Below are 24125 nucleotides of genomic sequence, written 5' to 3'. Positions count from 1 at the left end.
GCTGAAAAGGAAAACCAGATTAAATCAACCCATTGGCGGCTGAAGTATGTTGATTAGCAAAGTAAAGATTTGATGACGTTACCTGATGATGGGAATCTCTGCTTTATAAATATTTCTGCCTGCAATTACTGTCAACTTCATCAACATGTCAATAATCTTCTCCCCTTCCAAGTAACTGCTACCAAAGGCGGTTCTGGATATCACTTCTGAAGTCAATAATCTGAACTCTTGGAACACTTCTATCTTTTTGCCGTCCTTACTTTTCCATTTCTCAAGCATGGTTTCAATGCTAGCAACTACTGCTGGAATCATATTCTGCAAAAAAGTATAAGTTTGTAAATGTTCCACTACAATAATTAGAGTAGAAGGTGGCGATGATTTACTTTTAAGCTCTGCCCAAGAAAGGCATAATGGGCCAGTTTCTTAGTGTTGAGTATGACTCCTATTTCAGTCAAATTTGAGAAATAATCTTTCAGTTAAACTCTGTTTATTTGTTTCAATCAAACTCTAATTAGGCGAGATTATTTTATTATTATTTGACCTATTAATTTAGCTTATAAATAGGCTCTTTTACAACCTTAAAAAATACACCCATTAGAGATTAGAACTCATAATATATTTAGAGAATTTTGTATTTACGTTTTAAGGGTTCTTTGTTTTTGGGTTTTTGGAGTTTAGTTTTTATCTTCATCTTTTGTACTTTTTGTTCTTTTGCCATTATAATAAAATTATCTTTGCCCGTGATTTTTTTATCCTTTTGGAGAGGTTTTTTCACGTTAAATTTGTGTGTTCAATTTCTCAATTTATTCCGTTATTTTTTTACTTGTTACTTAATCGGATCGATCCTAACAAGTGATATCAGAGCTAATTTAATTTTCATAAATCAGCTCATTCAGAGATGGTAGCAATAAGGTTTGAAATTGAAAAGTTCGATGGTGAGACAAATTTCAATCTGTGGCAAGTTCGGATGATGGCAATTCTAGTTCAAACCGGCTTGAAAAAGGTTGTTATCGGAAAAAAGCCTGAGAATCTAAATCAAACAGAATGGGAAGAGCTTGATGAAAAGGCCTTATCTGCAATCCAGTTGTGCCTCACAAATACGGTATTGCAAGATGTGTTGATGGAGAAGACCTCATCTGCCTTGTGGAAAAGGTTAGAAACTCTTTATGCGACTAAGTCTCTGGCTAACCGTTTAGTGTTGAAACAACGTCTATTTACGTTTCGCATGAACGAAGGTGAACTTCTTAGAGATCACATCAGTCAATTCATTACTCTTTTAAATGATTTAAAGAACATTGAGGTTCATATTGACGATGAAGATCAGACTATGCTATTATTGTGCTCTTTACTCATTCATACAAGTCTTTGAGGGAGATCTTGATTTATGGCAGAGACAAACTCTCGTTCCAATATGTGAAGGGTCATTTGTTGAGTAGAGACAAACTCGACAATGAGTTTGGTTTGGATAGTAAGGCAGATAGGCAAGCTTCCATTTTGATAGCATCAAAGAAACGAGACAAAAGGTGTCGCTATTGTAAAAAGTTAGGTCACGTTAAAGCAAATTGTTATAAACTGTAAAATAAAAGACCTGCTGAGAGTAACGAGGAAGATGTAGCTAGTGCTAATTTGGCCGATGAAAGCAGTGATGATTTCTTATTAGTGTCAATGAGCGATAACTCCAAGCTCACGTCCGAGTGGATCCTAGATTCGAGATGTTCTTTCCACATGTGTCCCAATAGAGAATGGTTCTCCACATACAGTTCGGTTAAAGGTGGAGTTGTGCGCATAAGAAACGATTCATCTAGTAAGGTAATTGGTATTGGTACTGTTAAAATTATGATACACGACGGGATGATTAGGACACTCTCAGATGTCAGGTATGTACCTAATTTACGAAAGAATCTCATCTCTTTGAGTTTTTCAGACTTGAAAGGATGCAGAATCAACATCGAGTCGACCGACATTAAAGTATCTCGTGGAGCTCTCGTTTTGTTAAAAGGTAAAAGAACCGTCAGTCTTTATATTCTGGAAGGTTCTATAGTGATTGGTGAAATCAGACGTCCCCCGTCTGTTATGGAGTCGAATTCAACTCGTTTGGAGCGGAGGTAACTTGGTCATAGGAGGTAACTCGATTGATTGTCTTTCTCTTTTTCCTCAATAAACCGTAGCCTAGTCTCTAATTTGTAATATTTTATTTCATTCAAGAGCTAAAAGGATTAAGTTAAATGATTTCTATTTTGAGAGGATTTAAAGGAAATTCTTTTTCATTTAATCAAAACAGACAAGGCCTTTTTCTACACCCTTAACACTTTAACTTCGCCACTATCAAGTTCTTTGCGAAGGAGTGTATAATATGCTAATGGAAGGGTACCTCACTTCTAAAAATAATTTTTAAATTAGTAAAGTTAAAATTATATTTTAATCTCTCTAAATGAAAAAAATTTGATTTAATTCTTTAAAAATTATAAAGATATAAGCTATTAAAATGGTGAAATTACATTTTTACTATCGTAAAAATTACAATTTAATTTCTACTCCTTTAAAAGATTTTTCTAACTTCGCCCCTGTCGTATGCCTTTATCCATGAGCATACCAATGGGGGCTAAGAATTATGTGATGGGAGTAAAAATAAAACTAAAAAAAAATTGGGGTCAAAGTTAAAAAATTTGCATTAAAATGATTTAAATTGTATTTTTTAAACTTTGAAAGGGCTATAATTAAATTTCTTTTATTTAAAACAAGCTAAAAAATTGAACCATTTACATTTAGAAAGTACTAAAATAACAAATAATCCATCCAGTCAAAGGGGGCCAAGGCCCCTCCCGCCCCTTTTGCTATGCCCCTGTATGTCAATGAGTGATCAATTCCATGCTGGTATCCAAAATCTTTTTCTGTAAGGGTTAATGTTGTTCAAGATTGAACTCGAGATTGGTGTTAATTGATTATTTGAATGCAGATCTTTTGTCACTTTACTTGTGATTCATTCACCTATAAAAACTTAAATATTTGATTATTAATGTATTAACTCTAATAATATATGATATTAAACAAATTTCTAAATATTGCAGATTTAAAAGTATCTAATACTTTAAATGAGTAAAGTATAAAATTAAAGAGATTGCCCTCATTAAACTTCTTTCTTTGAAACAAATTAAGAAAGGTTAATTTGTTCATCAATATAAACTTTAAGTGCAATTATAACACGGCTTATTTTGCATCATTACAACATAAAATAAACCAAACTAGTAGCTTCTCAACCATATTAAGAAACAATCACACATTAATTTTGTCAACAAAGTGAAATAAAACTCTATATATATGTGAGTTATGTTGGATGTCGATCTTTCTCTGAGATAATCTCCAAGATTTTAGTAATGCCAACGAAAGAGTGGCATCACCATGAACCTCATGCTGCCGACCTTACAATGGAAGCCATTACGCTCACCACAAGCAAAGTAATAGGGTGTCCACCTCTTCAGCACAAACTCGAACCCATCGCCACCGCCTTCGGTTGTGTTTGCCACCATCTTTGCTCTCTTTAAGTCGCAATTCAAGTAGCTCCATCGGTCGGGAAACAAGTAAACGCTGTGAGGGAATGTGGTATTGCTTGGTGGATCGTACTTGAACACTACGTATGCAAACCAATTCAAAACACCATTTATTTCAACAAATAAATATAAAAACAAGGTAGCTTCCCATTTCTTTGGTTTGTAAAATGTAATATTAAGGACTCACCTAGAGTATCGTTGAAGTAAAAGGGTGCATTGTTGAATGCCCAATTGGAGTAGCTGAAGCCAAAATGCCAGTTTTCTGATCCACCAACAATGATCTTTTTGGATCCTTGAGTTTCATTCAAGGGATGGTTATTAAAGCCTTGACCAGTGTGGTTAGACTTAGAGGAGCCCCAACCCCAACCCCAGCCAGTGTAGTTGGAGTTAGGGGAGCCCCAGTCCTTATTAGCCAGGCTTACTCCCAACACGGAAGCAGTTGCCACAACTAGGATAAGTCGATATGCAAACGTGAAACCCATTTTCAGAGTCAAATTTCAAGACTCAATATAAGATTCAGCTAAAAGAAAATGGAGTTGAAGTTGATGGTTTTTGGCAATGGCATGTTGGGGAAGAGGTTTATATAAAGGGGAGAAAGGAGGTGGAAAATGGTGCAAATGTGCCAAATTGACCTTTTTTTCTGCTTTGGGTAGGCGAGAAAATGGAAACAGCAATGATATGGCAAATATTTGGCTTTATTCTCATTTTAGCCTTCAAATTATACCTGTTTTCCACATTGATACTTAAATCTTTGTTTTTTTTTTCTCATATTGATACCAAACTCCAAACTGCCTTAAAAGATTCTGAAACTAAACCCATTTTAAATGTTGATTTTGCTTGGGTTTGGGAATTATATGGGTTGGCGTTGGTTTTTCTTGGGTTTTAAAAGTTATTGGTCAGAGAGCATTGAACTGTGTTTACCATTTCCTTGTGTTTCCATTAACAGTTAAAGTTTAGAAGCAGTGTGAAAAATCATATGATTGTGATGGTGGGTGAGCCGAGGTGCCGCCGTTGGCTAATGGTGGTAGGTGGGGAATTTTGTAAATTGCCTTTGATCATTCAGTTCAGTTTTAGTTCTTGGATTGTGTTACGTCTTCTCCACTACCATAACAAAATGTGAAAAGTGCCATACTTTGATCTGGGGTTGACAGGACATAGTTAGTCATACGTTTATGTGATGTAATAATGACAGCTTTACCTGTTGATTGTCATTTTCATTTTCAAACTTTGGCTTCGAAAACATTCAACTATAAGCCAGGAATAGTAACTTTTAGGTTCCACGATCTTGCACTTTCTAATGCTTTGGGACTTCATTATGCCATGTTTGTACTCTACTTTGATTGAATAAATAGAAATTCCCACTCATCCCTCTAAAAAGCTCTTAAACCAAAAATAATTAAAAATATAATTAAGCCCCTTGCAACCATTCAAATTTTACTGTTAACTCTTCCGTTATTGATTTTGTTGATTATTAAAATCAACCTAGATAAATGGTAACTTCAGATTTAATCTTTTATTTTTTTTATAAAAATAAAAAAAATTATAAGAAAAATCATACAAAATTATAAAAACTCGGAAAAAACATTTTTTTAACCCAATGCATTGCATGAACCCAATACCCTTTGTTGCACCTTCACCTTGGCTTATATAGCGACTCCTCCTTCTCCAATTGCAAGTTAAATTTCACCTTTAAAAAAAAACGAATTTAATCAACTTTTCGAAAAGAATGGAGTTGTTATTTTTTAACAAAAATAATGAAAATACTAATTAAAATGTTAAAATTTTAAACATAATAGCTTACGTGGCAATCTAAATGTATTTCATACTATTTTTCTTATTTTTTTATGATTTTTTATAATTTCTTAAATTTTGAGTTTTGTTTAATATTTTTATAAATTTTAAATCATTTATTGACGTAATATAAAAGGCAAATAATGTCATGTCAATATGAAGTACAAAATATAACGCGGGTTGTCGCACCATCATTAAAAAATCAGTGTTTTAGTCAACATCTTCATTAAAAAAGAGCGATTTAACTCTTTTGAAAGATTAATGATTAAATTTAGTTTAAACAAAATAAGGACTAAATTAATAAAATGCAAACATTGAGGGTAAATTTGACATTGTATTTATAATTTTAATAATTTTATTAGAAAAATAAAAATTAAATATGAATTAGGTAAATACCGCCATCCGATTAGCTAATTTTAATCATCAACGGGATCAAAGATGAAAATCAACAATTAAGGGACTTAATTAATTTTTTGGATTAATGATAACAACTTAATTGAGTGTGAATTAAGGATAACAACTTAATTGAGTGTGAATTAAGTTGAAGGGCATAAAATTTTCTTTCTTAAAGGCTTTCTATCCCTATAAGCCCCGTATATATATCACTTAACATTAACATGGCAAATGGATGTTCAAACTTACAGATCACTGTAGAATTAAAGAAGATTTAATGTCTTTTAAATTAGTTAACTAAGTAAAGGTCCAAATTAAAGATGTATTTTTTTCTTTTGAAATAAATTAAGAAGTCGATTGAGTTTTAATTCAATTGGCATGGATATTGTTGTCAATGCAGGAGGATGTGAATTCGAGTGTGTTAAAGCGCATTACTTTCCTATTTATAGGTTAGAAAGAGACTATAGATAATTCTAAACATTGTGTAAAAAAAAAAACCTGTAACGAAATTATTGATAAAATAAATAATAAGATGACAGTTAAATTATTCATCATTTTAAGAAACGATTACACATTAATTTTGTCATCGAAGTCTAAATATCTTTGTTATATTGGATGTCGATATTCCTTAATTTGTGATCATCTCCCAAGTATTCTAGTAATGCCAACGAAAGAGTGGCATCACCATGAACCTCATGCTGCCGACCTTACAATGGAAGCCATTACGTTCACCACAAGCAAAGTAATAGGGTGTCCACCTCTTGAGCACAAACTCGAACCCATCGCCACCGCCTTGGGTTGCATTTGCCACCATCTTCGCTCTCTTTAAGTCGCAATTCAAGTAGCTCCATCGGTCGGGAAACAAGTAAACGCTGTGAGGGAATGTGGTGTTGCTTGGTGGATCGTACTTGAACACTACGCAAACCAATTCAAAACATCATTTATTTCAGCAAATAAATATAAAAACAAGGTAGCTTCCCATTTCTTTGGTTTGTAAAATGTAATATTATGGACTCACCTAGAGTATCGTTGAAGTAAAAGGGTGCATTGTTGAATGCCCAATCGGAGTAGTTGAAGCCGAAATGCCAGTTTTCTGATCCACCAACAATTATCTTTTTGGGTCCTTGAGTTTCATTCACGGGATGGTTATTAAAGCCTTGACCAGTGTGGTTAGACTTCGAGGAGCCCCAGCCCCAGCCCCAACCCCAACCAGTGTAGTTGGAATTAGGGGAGCCCCAGTCTTTATTTGCCAGGCTTATTCCCAACACGGAAGCAACTGCCACGACTAAGATAAGTCGATATGCAAATGCGAAACCCATTTTCAGAGTCAAATTTCAAGACTAAATATAGGTCTCAAGTAAGAAGAATAGAGGTGAAGTTGATGGGTTTTGGCAATGGCAGCTTGGGTGGGAAGAGGTTTATATAGAGGAGAAAGGAGGTAGAAATGGTGCTAATATGCCAAATTCACCCTTTATTTCTGCTTTGGGTAGGCGAGAATATGGAAACAACAATGATGCAACAAATGTTTTCTTTTCACGAGTCCACCTTGTCGTCTATGCTTGTTCAAATGGTGATCCACATGCATAGAGAATAAACCAATTCCATATAATTGGATTTTCTTTTCACTTTTTTTTTTACAAAAAAAATAATTTTATAAAATGTTACCAACCATTTGTGCAAATTGCTCAATATCGGATGGAGATTTTCACAATCCAAATAAGTTGATTCTAAGGGAGAATCCAGTTAGACGAGTTAGAGGAAACATGGAATTTGGGGGAGCAATTATATTTCTATAATTTTATGTTTTCACAATAGATTTTTTATATATATTTTTCTAATTTATGCATTTTATAATTCTTGTATAATTTTATACTTTTTATATGATTTTAATAAAAATTAAAATAATTTTCACCACTTGACAAAAATAATCCAAAAAAATGGTAGTTGTTATTTTTATTTGTCATAATTAGGGTATTCACCAGCAATAACAAGGTTTAATCTCCTCACTATGAGTGCTCTCCAAATAGGTAAATAATTGAGCATGAAATGTGCTTTATTCCCATACGTGGGGATTGAACCTCAACCACATGGTTAAAGGATGAGGTAAACAAACGCTACACGTGCCTTAATTGATTGAAATTTTAACTACAACAATTAACTGTTAACTTTAACTATCAAAGAGCTTAATTGATTGAAATTTTAACATTCAAGGACTTAATTGAATTTTTTGAAAATATTCATGGCTTTAACTTTATTGTTATAATTAAATGAATGTTTATGTTACTATTACTTAAACTTTTTTTGACATAAATGGCACTTGAACTTGGAGAACATTAACTAAGGGCTTGTTTGATAATGAATTGAAAACAAAATAAATCAACTAATAATTTATGTTTTTAAGCAAGTTTGATGATTCATAATAAAAGACAAATGATTGGATTTTTCTACGAAAAGATGTGGAAAATGAAAAGTAGATAAATAACTTAATGTAGAATTTGTTTCAATTATTCTTATTTTATCTCTTTTAAATCCTTCAAATACCCCACCTTTAAATTCTTAAAAATTATATTTTATCAAACAATCTAATTATATTTTGTATTTAATTTTAATTTATACCAAATAAATTTTATAATTTAAAATAGCTTTTAAAATTATTTTTTGTATTCATAAAACTCAAGTTTAAAACATTTACTTGAATTTTTTATGACTTAACAAGTTTCCATTAACTGTTATAGTTTAGAAATAGGGGTGAATATTAGATCGAGTAAAAAAATTTTGAGTTAGTCGAGTTGACGAATCCTATTAACCGAACTCAATTTGAAAATTTTTCGAATCGAATAGAGTCAAAAAATTTTGAGTCAAGTCAATTAGAGTTAACAAATCCTATTATTTATACTCAATGTTGCATTTACATGGGCCGCTTATTTAACTAGTAGACGAAATACAAGATTATATAACTACATAAACAATATAATTGTTTTGTTTTTAACTTAATGGTTTTGGCTTCAACTTTAGAAAATCTAAATATTTATCAAAACAACGTAGTTTTATATTTTTTTATTCAGATTTTCAGATAACCCGAATTATGTAATTCATATTCGAGTTAAACTGAAAATTTTAATTTTTTTATTCGAGTTAATCCAAATAAATCGATTAACATTAATAACTCGAACTATTTAATTTAAAATTTGAATATTTTATTAAATTTTTTGAATTAAATCGAATTTTGCTAACCCTCATTCGAGAAGACGAGGTTGGACCGGGTTTGACATTTTTATCTGGGTTGGACTTGAAAAAAATTTAGGCCCATTTTTAGGCTGGACTCTAACAAACGAGCTTAAAATTTTGGTAATATTGTTTTTAAACAAATAACTAATTTCTTTAATATTTGTAATTACTTCTTTTTATTATCAATTAGATAACGTTTTGGTGCAAAATAAATTTCAACGAACATTATAATATGGTTACATATAAAAATATTGCAACAAAATATTATGGTTGTTAAAATTAACTTTGCACAATATTTAAATATCGTGTAATATAAGACGTGACCAAATATTATGTCATTGTAAATTAATATTTCATAACTAAGTAAAATTGTTATGTAAATGCATTAGCAACTATATTATTGTTGTTGTTGTTTGCAAACTATTTGGCAACCACATTTTATGGTTGTTTAAATAAATTTTTACAGTTGTTGCACAATTAGTACACAACCAATTAAAACATCATTGCAGAATAATATTTAACAACCAATAGTATTATTGTTACGTAATTGATTTGACAACCACGTTTAATGGTTGCTAAAATATTTTTTGGCAATGAAATATAATCATTGCACAATGTAATACACAACCAAATAAAATATCCTTACAAAATAATATTTGGTAATCAATATTATTATTATTACGTAAAAAGCTTAGCAATTTAATTTTACATTATTGCAAATTTTATTTTGCAACCAATATACTATTGTTACGTAATAGTATTTGTAAATATTATCATTGTGTTAAAGATATTGTAACAAATTTTATTATAACTAAAACACTATTAGATAAACAAATTATATCGCTAAGAAAAAAATATATTTTAAAACGAAAAAGATGTTACAATATATATAATTAAAACGACTTTTCAATTTCTGTGCATATTTTATACAAAGGAGGTATACATGATGAACTCACAACGATTTTTTTGTTAAAATAAAATTTTAGCAATGGTAATACAACATTTAGCAATAAATTTTAACGACCATTCATATTTTGTAATATATTATATTAAAAAATTAAAAATGAAAACAAGCAATGGCCGGCTCCAGGAGTGAGTGCTTCAAGCAGAAACTCTGGAAGAAGGGAACCAAGTGCAATAAAAACTTCACTACTGCAGTAGTAATGGAAGAAAGACACCTAATTATAGGGTCCACCGGCTGAGGCATTGTTTGGAGCTCCTGGACTTGACATCTTCACCGTTTCTCAAATGCTGGATGGGTCATATTCCAAGCTGTGTGATGAGATCCCATAATGTCTCCTTTGTGAATGTGTATAGAGAATCTAACTGCTTTGCTGATACTTTAGCAAAATGTGGAGTCCAATGTCTTCATGGCATGTATATGACTGGGTTGTGATGTTCTTGTTCCTGTGTTGCTGTATAATGTTCAGGGAGCTGACTGGATTTGCCGCTGCCGTTCCAGCTTTTTGGGGTAGTTTGAATTGATTTCTCTTTGGTGGACTATTTTGTTGTTGATTATGTTATGTACAGGACTGTAGGGCCTGCTCCTGTGGTGGCGACGTTTGCTGTAATACCTTTTTAACCTTTAACAATATCAACAAAACATGAAATCCCAAAACCATATATCATCATATGGTTGCAAAATACAGTATTACCCACATTTTATTATATATTACTATATTGGAGACCAACAGCCTAGAATTTTAAGCATCATAACGTAGTGAATGAAACAACAACTGAATCCCATGTTGTGGCCTGAGTGTAAGACGTTGTAAAGGTGCATGAACATAGCTAGGGGAGAGGTTGATAGTGTAGCGTTGCAGAATCATGGAAAGTGCAATTTTCGCTTGAATGATTGTAAAGCTCATGCCTACGCAACATCGAGGTCCCAATCCAAAGGGCATAAATGCAGCTGCATTGTACTTAGTAGCTTCGGCTAACCCTCAGCAAACCTCTCTGGTTTGAAAAGATCAACATCATCTCCCCATAAGTCAGGATCATGGTGAAGTGCTATGATTCGCATGTCGACCCGTGAATGAGTAGGCAGGACAAGTGTTCCTAATCGGACTTCTCTTCCTACTTTTCTTATCATGCCACTTATAGGAGGATAGAGCCGTAAAGTTTCATTGATAATCATGGTAATCTGTTGGAGAAAAAGAAATCCAAAGGGCAATATAAATGTTCACTGTTAGTTTTCAAGCTATTGAATTTGTATAGTTTGCTTACCGTCTTTAATTTGGCCATCCCTTCAGAATCTGGGTTTTGATTATCAAAGACCTCAATCACCTCTGCTCTTGCTTTATCTTGCCAATCGGTGTGTATTGCTAAAAGCAGGGTTGCCCATGCAAGCAAGGAATTGACTGTTTCTTGCCCAGAAAAATAGAAAGTTTTACACTCATCTACCAAATCTTGTATCGAAAGCCTATTTTTCTCGTCCGCCTCATGATAAGCAGAAATCCCAGAAAATCACGACCGAAGTTATCAGCTTCTCCGGTCACTACTTTGGCTTCCCTTTTTTTAACAATCTTCATCACAGAATCATGTATCATTTTGGCAATTTTATCTGATTCAATTTCATCAGCAGATTTCCAAAACTTGCTGAAAAGGAAAACCAGGTTAAATCAACCCATTGGCAGCTGAAGTATGCTGATTAACAAAGTAAAGATTTGATGAAGTTACCTGATGATGAGAATCTCTGCTTTATAAATATTTCTGCCTGCAATTACTGTCAACTTCATCAACATGTCAAAAATCTTCTCCCCTTCCAAGTAACTGCTACCAAAGGCGGTTCTGGATATCACTTCTGAAGTCAATAATCTGAACTCTTGGAACACTTCTATCTCTTTGCCCTCCTTACTTTTCCATTTCTCAAGCATGGTTTCAACGCTAGCAACTACTGCTGGAATCATATTCTGAAAAAAAGTATCAAGTTTGTAGATGTTCCACTACAATAATTAGAGTAGAATGTGGCGATGATTTACTTTTAAGCTCTCCCCATGAAAGGCATAATGGGCCAGTTTCCTTAGCCTTGCCCATTTCTCACTTTCGGTTGAACCAAGACCGTCGCCTAGTAGCTTGTCGAAGAAATATGAAGCCTTCGGCTTTGGAAAAGCCTTTTCACTGTTTTTAAGGACCTCGTTCACCAGATCTGGGTCTGTAATTAGCAGTAGAGCTCGAATTCCATTCCAGCTAAGATAAGTCCTCCCTGAAAGAAAATGATTTCTTTTCTTGAAAAGTGGAGGTTAATCAGAAAATGCAACCCCAAAAAGAGAAAAAAAAAACATATTCTCACCGTATTTGTTGATCCAGGAGTAAACATGAGGCATGACTCGGGAAATATATCTTGTGTCAAGGCCATAGGTTTGGTAGATGCTTCCATGAGCATTTGGGCAGCTTCTTTGTTGTTTCCATGGATAAATTCATAAGGAGGTCCTCTGATTCCTTGTGAATTCATGATGAACTGTACACGATGAGGTATCCACCAATACTTGTAGAAAACATTGAGCAAAGCAACGAAAAGGAAGAGGCATAAAGAAGCTGGAAAAAGGATTAGAAGATTTCCCATGGTCTCCATTTTCTTAACTTCACCGATCAGATTTTGCATCTGTTGTGGTAATCTGGGTTTTGCCGCTTTTTTACAAAAATAATTCAGAATTTTTTTTTTATTAATTTCACCACCTACTTGTCCCGTTACTTAATAATTCGCCTATAGAATTTAAAAATTATTATAAATATCTTATTAAGTTAAGTGGATGTTGATCATGCTTAAGATAAAATTTTTATGTATTTTAAATTTTAATAGTTATTAGAATTAGATCTCTATCTTTTTATTCTTCTTATGCTTATAAATAAAATCTGATAAAACATTGTAATAATCTCTTTGATCAATAAAGTATATTTTTTTTATTGTTTTCATGTTTTCTTTATTTTTTATTCTCTCCATCTCTCTTTATTTTATAACACGTTATCAACACGATGATTTTCTTTTTTTTTCAAAATCTTTCGAAGTCGTCCCACAAATCAAATTCCTTTTCACCTTAAACTCTCCCTTACAACTTCATTTTCAGGATGTTGAAAGATTCAATCTCAGAATGGATTGTGATTCTTATTTTTGATCTTTGATTTATTGTACAAGTATGGGTAAAGTATAGATTTGGTAAGAAACTTTTATATTTCGGCCATATTTTCTTTTTCAATTAAGGTATAAGTACTATTAATTTTTATTTGACATAAATTTCACATTCGATAGTATTTGATTTTGCTTTTTATTTAAAAGACATAATTATTGATTAGATATGTTTACTATTAATATGGTATGTTCTTTTTCTATTTTTAAAGTTTTTTAATTAAATTATATTATGCATAATATTTTTGTGTTTTAAATTTTTTTCTTGTTATTTATTCTTGAAATTTTATTAAAATTATGGTGGAAAGTCTAAATAACCTACCATTGTTGAATAAAAGGAAATTTGATAGGATCTATTTAGTCTTATTAGCTTTCTAATATTGAATAATTGTATGATATCTTTTAAATTGAACTTATAAATATTTTATTAGAGCAAGATAAGATTTTATAACATATATGTGGTATTGAAATTTGATACAATGTGTATCGAGATAATTTTCAAGCATCGTACATGAAAATTTTGATACACAAATTTTGATTATTTATTAAATAATTTTTACTATTAGATTGTAAATGTTATTACGAAAACAAAGTTGTTTTACTACTTGTAATAGTGCTCGTGATAATAGTCAATATGATGACGATGATGTTAAAGATCTTGGTATATTTTATTATGTTTTATGTATTATATCATGTTTATTATAATTGGAGACTAATCATGACAATATGAATAGATAAATTTTGATTTAAATCTCACGCATGTTTGCGATGGTGATTATGAAATAAAGAATCTATTGGGATGTTTATAAGTCCATCCTACTAGATTTGTTGCATTCCCCGAAGAGAATGTAAACATAAAGAAAATAAAGGATATACTCATGGACCACTAAAAGTAGGAACATAGTAATAAATAAGAGAACAATGAGAGTTCTCAAGATAAATTTTCAAATGGTAAATATAACTTATGTTACCAATGTGATATGGAGATTACTGGTCACATATGTGGTGCATGCCCAAATATTTTGTCTCGATAATATCCTTTAAGGAAGGATATGAGAATCTAGTAATAAATTTTATCATTACAGATAGAAAATATTTATCTTATTTGGTGCTGAAATAAACAAATATATTCCAATATTTGATAGTAAAAAGTTAATTGAAAGCTCTAGAAGAGATAATATATCAATATCTAAAAAGCACAAAGTTTGTGATAGTTAATGCATTAGTTTTAAAAGATATTCATAATGGATCTCATGTTGAGATTGTGAATGAGGAAAAGATTATATTTGATATGAATCAAAAGAGGATTGAGTTATTTATATTTTGAATCGAACTTGGGACCTCTCGCACTCTAAGCGAGAATCATACCACTAGACCAAATGCCTTATATTTGAATATTTTGACATATTCCCTAAAACGAATATTATATATAATTATTTGAAAATTATATTTATTTATTGACTTAGTGGCATTATAGACTTCACATAGATTTAGACATTTCCAATAGTAAATGTCACTATAGTATTTATATGTGGATACAAAATAAAAGAATGACAATAAAATTATCAATTTATTACAATTTAGTACAATTGAAACACATGTTAAAGTAAACAAGAAGTTTACTAATACAAATGCATTTACTACTTGGCGTAACCAGTTAGACCATCCTGGATCATATATGATTCAAAAATTAATTGAGAATTCATATGGACATTCATTAAAGATCCAAAAGATTATTTAATTTAAAGAATTCTCATTTGTTGCTTGTTCTCAATGAAAGTTGAATCTTAGAAACTCACTAGCTAAAGTTGAGATTTAATGTCTTGCATTTCTGAAATGAATATGGGCCCATTCATCCACCATGTGGATGATTTTGATATTATATGATTTTGGTAGATGCATCTACAAAATAATCACATGCGTTATCAACTCGCAACCTTTTGTTTGCGAGACTGCTTGTTTAAATGATTAATTTCAGATTATGCAATTAAAACAAGTTATCTTGCTAATGTTAGTGAGTTTACATCCCAAGTTTTCAATGATTATTGCATGTCAATTGGGATAAAAGTTAAACATCTTGTAGCTCATGATCACACACAAAATGATTTAGCTGAATTGTTTATCAAATGCCTCCAACTAATAGCTAAATCATTACTTATGAGAACAAAACTTTCTATTTCAGCATGAGATTGTATTGATTTACATGTTGTATGCATCAAGCCAATAAATTATAAATACTCTTCATTACAATTGATTTTTGGTTAAGAGCCAAATATTTTCCATCTTACATTTTTTAGATGTGCGATATATGTTCCAACTGCTCCACCACAACGCACAAAGATGGGTCATAATAAGAGATTGGGAATGTATATTTATATGAGTCTCCTTATATTATTTTTGAGCTATTAATTCGGTATTTAGTTATGACATGAGTTGTCAGTTTTCCCAACATTGGAGTGAGAGAATAAAAGTTGGATTAATAAAGTACTTGAACTGAATTATCAATATTTAAGATCCTCGTACAAAGCAACGTGAAGTAGAAGTTCAACAGATAATTTATTTTACAAATCAATTGCCAAATTCATTAAATTTCAAATACCAGCTGAAAATGCTCCAATACGAATTGATGTCCTAATAGGGCAAACTGTTAATGCAAAAGAAAGTAATCCATGCCTGAAGCATAGAAGACCGGTCGGTTCCAAAGATAAAAATCCTTATAAAAGAAAAGGAGTAAACATTCAAGGCGGTCACATAGTGGAGGCAGGAGTTCCTGAAGAGACCTATGATATAACTAATTATAAAACTCAAGAAGAGATTCAGGTACCTTAAAATGAAAATAGAAATGATGAAAATAAAGAGATATCGATAAGTTATGTCAATACGATAAAAAGATGGAACCAAAAATAATGTAGTTGTCGACAACAATTTTGCTTATAATGTTGCTATTGAAATAACATTAGAAAATGAGGATCCTGAGCCTAAATCTATTAAGGAATGTAAAAATAGAAAAGATTGGTCAAAATGGAAAGATGCAATTCAAGTATAATTGGATTCACTTTCTAAACGTGAAGTTTTTGGACCTGTAGTCCAAAACACCTAAAGGTGTAAAGTCGGTAGGATATAAATGAGTATTTGTGCGAAAATGAAATGAAATTGATGAAGTCATAAGATATAAAGCTCGTCTTGTAGCAAAAGGATTTTCGCAAAGGCCCAACATTGATTATGAAGAGACATCTTATTAGTTTGGCAGTACGAGAAAAACTTGACATGCATTTAATGGATGTTGTTACATCTTATTTATATGGTGCACTTGATAGTGAAATTTATATGAAAATCCTTGAAAGATTTAAAATCCCAAAATGATATAGAGTTTCTTGAGAAAATTACTCAATCAAATTAAAGAAAAGTTTATATGGATAAAAATAATCTGAATGTATGTGGTGTAAAACCCAATTTGTGCCCGCCCACATGCATATAAAAAAACAAGTAAATAAAAAAATAAAAAGCCAAATAAATCAAAAGTCCAATAAAAACAGTCCAATACAAGTTATTAACCCACTAAGGCCCACTAAAGTTTAACCCCAATTACACCAGGCCCAATAAGCCCAAACACTAATAGCCCTAAACAGCTTCCAAAAACCCTAGGGTTTCTGGAACAGACCAGGCGCCGCAACTCCCTCGCACAACAGACCCAACCGAGCCGCTCCTCGCCAACCTTTGCCTCCGTACATGTCAAGCCACGCCACGCACACCCGTACCTGCAAGAGAAGACAAACAGAAAACAGCAGCAACAACAAAGAAGGAAAAACATTTTTTCTTTTCTTTTCATGTTTTCTGGCTAAAAAAAAAAAAGCAAAATAGGCATTATAAAAAGGGGGTTACTCTCGCACACAAAAAACACACGAAAAACTGTATCAAAAAGGAAATCAATAAAAAAAAGGTTCTTTTTTCTCTGATCGATTCTTTTCTTTTTCCGATCGCTTTTCTTTCTTTTTGTTTTGTTATTAATACATATATATAAGCATAAAAAAAAGGAGAGAAGGAAGGGGGGAGTCAGGGCTCGTACCTATAAGTCTACCGTCGAATCCCTCGTTGGTTCGGAACCAGTCGACTTTGGGCTCCGATGCTGAAGTGGTGCAGGGGGGAGTAGCTTTGCTCTAGGTTTTCTTCCAGGACAAAGGATGGCTGCTATTTTTAGGGTTTTTAAGTTTATATTTATGGTGCGGAAAACGACACCGTTTAAGGCCTGCGTCAGTGGCCTTAAAACGGCGCCGTATTGGCCATATGACCCGCGTGTGTGACCCGACCTGGGGAGGATCCGCGCATTTTCGCTCGTTGGTCTATTTGCGCAATGAGTCTCTCCGTGTTCAGTATAATTTCAATTGGATTTTATTCACTTTTTAAATTTGAACTGTGGATTTGATTTTGATTTCATTTAAATCCATATTCAAACGTCGTCGTTTTCATCAAGCAGATTAAAATCATTAGAATTATGCGTCTATTTGCTGTTTTAGTCCCTCTTTTTTTTGAAGTTCAAATTTAATCTTTCTTTTATTTTTATTTATGTTTGCTACCCATTAAATTTCGTTTTACTTTCAATATTTTATGTATGTTTTTAATCAGTATATATTATTATTATTATTATTATTATTATTATTATTATTATTATTATGTTTATCTTTTATATATATTAAGCTAATATATGTATTTTATTTGCTTCAAATTTATTTCAAATTCGACTATTCAATGGTTATTCTAATTCTATTTTGAGTCTATTTTGAATTCATATATTTAATTTATTTTAGAACTTTTATGTATAGGATATTAATTATTTTTCTCTCATTGTCTTGATGTACCTTTTAGAAAATTGATTATTAATTTATTGGATGTTAAATTGCTAATATTGATGTTTGTAAGATATGATTAGAATTATTATTGATATTTGCATTTACCTATTATTTACTTGTTTTTTTTAGTGTGTGTTTGGATTGCCATTTATCTTGAACATTGTATATTACCATTCAATCATGCTACATTTATAAAAATTGTTTGTTTTTTTTAAGCACAACAATCGTTCTATTTCATAATTTTCAAAAAAGGCCTGGTGTCCATAACTCTCGAGAGAATGGTGCCCTAACTTACTGGGCTTCCATTCTTCTCGATGAATTTGAATAGCCAAGTGTTTATTTTGGTAAAACCATACAATTTTAAAATAAAACTTTTGAGACTTCAAAATGTTGGATCCAAACTTACTGGATATGGCATTTTGCTATCTCGACTTTAAAATAAAGGCAATATTCGATATTTAGGAATTTTGTGAAATCGAGCCCTAACTTACTGGGTTTTGATTTTATCATTTGACCCAAATAATCGGATATCTTTCTTAAAATGCATAGGTTTCAAAAGTTAAAAGATAAACTTAATTTTAAGGATTTAAAACGTTACACTCTAACTTACTGAGTGTGACAATTTATAAGTGAGTCACATCAATCAAATTCATTCTATTCAAATTCTCTTTTCAAATGATCGTATTTTAAAAATCTTTTCAAATTCTCGACATTAAGACATTAAACAATCGATTCGGTACCAATTTTGGGCGTTACGAGGGTGCTAACCCTTCCTCGTGCGTAACCGACTCCCGAACCTATTTTTCTCAAAATTCGCAGACCAAAAATCATTTTAATGGTGAACCGGTCACACCTTAATAAAAGATCGGTGGCGACTCCCGTTTTTATTTTAAAAGTCGATCCCTGTTTTTTCAAACTTAAAAAATGGTTTCGACATGTGGTACAATCGTATTAGTGAACATTTGTTAAAGGAAGGTTACAAAAACGATCCAATTTGTCCATGTGTCTTTATAAAAAGGTTTGGATCATATTTTGTAATAATTGTTGTTTATGTTGATTATCTAAATATTATTGGAAACTCCTAAAGAGCTTCAAAATACAATAAATTGTTTAAAGAAAGAATTTGAGATGAAAAATCTTGGAAAAACAAAGTTTTATCTTGGATTACAAATCAAGCATTTAAAAGATAAAATTCATGTTTATTAATCAACTTATATGAAAAAGATATTAAAGAAATTTTACATGGATAAAACACACCCATTAACTACTCCGATGGTTGTACGATCGTTAGATGTGAATAAAGATCAATTTCTTCCTTGCGAGAATGATGAAGAGTTTCTTGGTCCTAAAGTACCATATCTAAGTGCCATAAGGGCATTGATGTATCTTACAAACAACATAAGACCTGATATAGCTTTCACTGTAAACTTGTTAGTAAGATTTAGTTCTTCTCCAACATGTAGGCATTGGAATGGAATTAAACATGTATTTAGATATTTCAGAGGGACCATTGGTACGGGTTTATTTTATTCAGATGATTCAAAATCCTTATTAGTTGGCTATGCTGATGCTGGATACTTACCAGATCCACATAAAGGTCGATCTCAAACATGATATTTATTTACATGTGAGGGGGGTACTACCATATCATGATGTTCGACAAAGCAAACATTAGCTGTTGCTTATTCAAATCATGTAGAAATAATTGCAATGAATGAGGCAAGTCGAGAGTGTATTTGACTAAGGTTATTGACCCAACATATCTAGAAGATATGTAATTTGCCTTTATAGGAAAAGATGCCAACTATCTTATATGAAGATAATGCAACATGTATAGCTCAATTGAAGAGTGGTTACATCAAAGGTGATAGAACGAAACATATTTCGCCAAAATTATTCTTCACCCATGATCTTGAGAAAAGAGGTGATATAAATGTTCAACAAATTCATTCTAGTGATAATTTAACATATATTTTTACTAAGGCATTGCCAACTTCAACATTTGAAAGACTACTACACAAGATTGGAATGCGTCAACTTAAAGATGTAATGTAATGTTGCTATTAGGGGGAGTCTAAAATAAGTTGTACTCTTTTCCTTTAACCAAGGTATTGTCCCATTGGGTTTTCCTGGTAAATATTTTTAATGAGACAACTTGTAATAGAAGATTGTGTACTCTTTTTCCTTCATTAGGTTTTTATCCCACAGGATTTTTCCTAATAAGGTTTTAACGTGGCACATTATCCACCAATGGACATCCAAGGGGAAGTGTTATAAATATCTTATTTAGTGGATGTCCATCATGATCAAGATAAAGCTTTGATATACTTTAAATTCTATTAGTTATTAGAATTAGACCTCTACTTCTTTTATACTTCTTATGCCTATAAATAGAGACTCCGATGAAGCATTGTAATCATCCCTTTGATCAATAAAGTACATTCTCTATTGCTTTCATATTTTATTTGTTCTTCATTCTCTCCATCTCTCTTTATTTTATAACAAAATTAATTTTTGTAGGTAAAGTTAATTTATTTGGCTTCACCCGTATAAATACCACTCTAACACCAATATTTTTAAATATTTTGGGAACTAGAAAATAAATAATAATATTTCGGGAGCCAAATAAATTGGTCACACCACTTTTATTATGTCAAATTTTTAAAGTGATTTTTATTTTAATTTGAAATTAAAATTATTATTTTATTTGATAGAGTCATAGAGAATGACGGTTACTATGCTGCAATTAATTTTTTTAAAATTTTAATAAAAATAAATTTTTATTTTGGTAGAGCTATTCTCTTTGACATGACCAAGTGACTATATATAACCTCAATGTCAATTCAATCTAACATGAATTTTTTTAAAAATTTTATTAAGTTAGAGGATGAAGAAATTTTTTAAAATTTTATTAAGAAATTTTTAAAATTTTATTAAATTATATATAGCCATTTGATTAAAAATAATATTGTTGTTCTTGAATTGTAATACCCTAAAATTTTTTACAAGAAGATATTATCTTTGATATAATAAAGTAAGGAAATAAAGCGACAAAAGGGAAATTTTTGAGTTATGTCAACATTGAGAAGTATATTATGACATATTAGTTCAAGAAAGGATTAAATCGTAAAAGTGAAAAACATTTTGTTGCCCAAGAGTAAATACTCAAAAATTGAGGGCTTAAAGTGTAAATATAAAAATTTGAAGGACCAATGGTGTAAATATTTTAAGGGTGGAATGATCTAGAAACTAAGGAAAATGGATGGATTAGAACCAAATTGAAAAAGGTGAAGAATTTTGAGGGACTAAATAGTAATTTTACCAAATTAAGTGATGACTCAAGGATAAAATTTTAAAAGATCATAAAGGGCAAAATGATCAATTAGAAGAGAGGGAAATATAGAAGATGATGATGATGTTGGAGATATTTTTGATTAAATAAATAAATATTAGTTTATTAGTATTTTAATTTGATTTTTAAATGATATTTTAATATTTTATTATTATTTTATTTAGTATATATATAAGAAAAGGAAGATGAAGAATCATGCAACCCACCCATTTTTTTTCATGCACTAACGTGAGGAAAAGAGAGAAAGAAAGAAAGTTTTACTTTCTTTACAATTTAGTCCTTCCACCAAAAATTCACCATTTTCACCTAGAAATCAAAAGAATTTCCATATCCATCAAAGAGAAAGATAACAAGGAGACTATGGGGAGCTAGAATATCAAGTTAGATTCAAGAAATAGATGCTGGAGGAGAGAGAAAATCAAGTTAAAGATTGAAATCAATATGACAAGGTAAGTACATTAAGATTTTAATATATTTTTAAGTTTAATATTATTGAAAAAGTATGGAAATGATGTTAATGTAAAGTTTTTGTATATATGGTCCTATGTTCTTGATATGTTAGTGAAGAGAAAATAAGAGAAAGTGATTAGACACAGTGTAAAGAAAGAAAATAAGGGTGTTATAAACATGGTAATAAACATATTGTACTAAAACAGTTTTGGACAGCAACAGTAGGCTCACTTTGAAAAATCACCATAAATTATGAAAATCGAATTAGAGTATGAATAAAATATGGAATTAAAGCTTATTGATTCTATTTTCTCATAAAAGAAACGGTGTAAGCAATAGAATCGTAAATTATGAGATATAATAAATTTTGTGAGACAAGGTCAGAATGAATTTGGGTTCCCCTGTTCTGACTTGGAAAAATCATTAAAAAGTAAAAAAATAATTATGGGTTAGAATTTATATGTTTAAAATCCTTAATGAGTCTATTTTCAAGAGAAAAAAATGGGGACATAATCCAAATTCTATACAAAGAGATAATTAATTTTAAGTGAAGAAGGGTCGGAATTGTCAGATAGCAGAAGAGAGGTGAATTTAAAGAATAAGTTGTACTTATTGGCTGAACCAAAAATTCTAAAAATTTTATGGTAAGAAGATATGTGAGTCTAGTTTCAGGAAAAATTAGCAGATCCTAATTTGAAGTTCCGTAGCTCAAGATAAAAATAATTTAGTGATTATGACTCAAATGGATAGCTTTGAATAAATTTACAAGTAAATTGTGAAATCATAGATAATGTTACTTATAAGCATTTTATATAAATTAAGGAAGTGGAATGAAGAGAAGGATGAGGAAGATATATATGTGAATATTCAGTTAGCATGGATAATTTGCATGTTTTAGACTCAGGGACTAAATTGAATAAAAGTAAAACTTTATGGGCAATTTGTAAAAATGTCAAAATGACCAAATTGCATGAAATGGACTGTTTATTTATTTAAATTACAAAATTGAATGAAATTTAGAACAAGATCGGGTGAAAACATGTTTTAGGGATTAAATTGAAAAGTGTTGAAATTATGAAAAATTCTAATATTTTATAGAATTCATGGGCTGTTATCAATATGTATGGGAATAATTAGGCTTAAAACAAGGATTAAAATTACAATAATTTATTTTTCTGAGCCCAAGGATTAAAATCGTCATTAATTAAAAGCTTAGGGGCAATATGGTAATCTTGCCTAGAGTATTAATTGAATATATCAGAATATGAAATGAATGAAAATGATGATCAAATTTGTTTAGAAAGATCCGAATGACTCAAATATGGAACTTGAACGTGGAAAAGAAAAGACATCAAATTAGTGAAATTGTAAACACGAACAAGTAATGAGGTAAGTTCGTGTAACTTGAATTATATTCTTAAATTCTTGAAATGTTTGTTATTAATGTAATATGATTTGAATGTTCATTGTATGAAAATTGATGAAACATTGATATATTTTATAAAAAGGGGAAGAAATCCCGGTTGAATGGAAGGAAAATTCGATAGATCTCTGAAAAGGAATTGACGGTAAAAAGGATCTAGCCCGGACGGGTGATCCTATCCTGATATAGCCATCCCGAAGAATATGTGGAAAATGGATTTAACCCGGACGGGTAATCTGAATTAGGGTCTGAATTTAGCTTGGACTGATAATTCAGATCCAAAATCATTACAATAATTGTCGTTGCAGGGGATTTAGCCTGGACTGGTAATCCCGACAATACTCTATGAGTTTATATTATAGGGGATTTAGCCTGGACTGGCAATCCCGCTGTAAGGATGAGGTTCGCAGGAGTGTGCTCTCTGAAATGGAAATGTGCCCACATGAATATGAATTGACGGACCCGGAATTGTACACTAAAAGTGTACATCTGAAAATCCATCGAATTTCCAAGAAATTCAACGGGATAAATATGGGGAAATAATAAGGGTAATAGAAAATATGAAATTGAATTATTATTGGAAATATAATATCGAATTCAATACTCAATTTGGATTGAACGCGGGATTGAGTACAATCGTACTGTGACAAAGGATGAATTGATGGATAAAACCACAACTGGGTTATGGCACTATAAATGTAAGACCATGGTTGGACTATGGCAGTGTTTATATGTGCAAGACCATAGTTGGAATATGGCACCAAAGAATGATGTACTAATATCCGTAAGTCGTTCTTCGATTCAGAAAGAAATGGTAAAAGACTTATGTGATTGAATTGAAAGATTTATAGATTATTATTGGTATTGATCTAAAATAAATATAACCATTGATATTTAAATGATATAACGGGTAAAATTTTAAAGTGAGATAACATGAATTTGAAATGAACTATTATCGGTATGTACG

The 24125-nt window shown here is 31.2% G+C and overlaps 2 protein-coding genes, 1 long non-coding RNA gene and 1 pseudogene across 3 annotated transcripts in view; all 4 read right to left on the bottom strand.

The window, feature by feature from the left end:
• Window positions 1–24125, bottom strand: part of LOC128036064 (uncharacterized) — a 98199-nt gene that overhangs the window by 5802 nt on the left and 68272 nt on the right. The gene's annotated exons all lie outside the window — the stretch shown is intronic.
• On the bottom strand, window positions 3125–4084 carry LOC105781991 (uncharacterized). The gene is made up of 2 exons (XM_012606496.2): window positions 3736–4084; window positions 3125–3628 (listed from the first exon to the last, which is right to left on the bottom strand). Exons 1-2 carry the CDS (start codon window positions 4028–4030, stop codon window positions 3369–3371), a joined length of 555 nt encoding a protein of 184 aa, XP_012461950.1. The 5' UTR covers window positions 4031–4084; the 3' UTR covers window positions 3125–3368.
• Window positions 6254–7112, bottom strand: LOC105781989 (uncharacterized). The gene is made up of 2 exons (XM_012606494.2): window positions 6751–7112; window positions 6254–6647 (listed from the first exon to the last, which is right to left on the bottom strand). The coding sequence occupies exons 1-2, from the start codon at window positions 7049–7051 to the stop codon at window positions 6388–6390; spliced, it is 561 nt and encodes a 186-aa protein (XP_012461948.1). The 5' UTR covers window positions 7052–7112; the 3' UTR covers window positions 6254–6387.
• Window positions 9864–12579, bottom strand: LOC105781985 (cytochrome P450 CYP749A22-like; annotated as a pseudogene).

This window comes from Gossypium raimondii, chromosome 13 (assembly GCF_025698545.1).
Source record: "Gossypium raimondii isolate GPD5lz chromosome 13, ASM2569854v1, whole genome shotgun sequence".
NCBI lineage: Eukaryota > Viridiplantae > Streptophyta > Magnoliopsida > Malvales > Malvaceae > Gossypium > Gossypium raimondii.
This window is presented reverse-complemented; position numbering and strand designations above follow the sequence as displayed.

Excerpts from the sequence above, each read along its gene's own strand:
- LOC105781989 (XM_012606494.2), bottom strand. The coding sequence starts at position 7,051 with ATGGGTTTCGCATTTGCATATCGACTTATCTTAGTCGTGGCAGTTGCT. Across the intron at positions 6,648-6,750 it reads TTACTTCAACGATACTCTAG|TGTTCAAGTACGATCCACCA; the intron begins GTGAGTCCATAA and ends TGGTTTGCGTAG.
- LOC105781991 (XM_012606496.2), bottom strand. The coding sequence starts at position 4,030 with ATGGGTTTCACGTTTGCATATCGACTTATCCTAGTTGTGGCAACTGCT. Across the intron at positions 3,629-3,735 it reads TTACTTCAACGATACTCTAG|TGTTCAAGTACGATCCACCA; the intron begins GTGAGTCCTTAA and ends TTGCATACGTAG.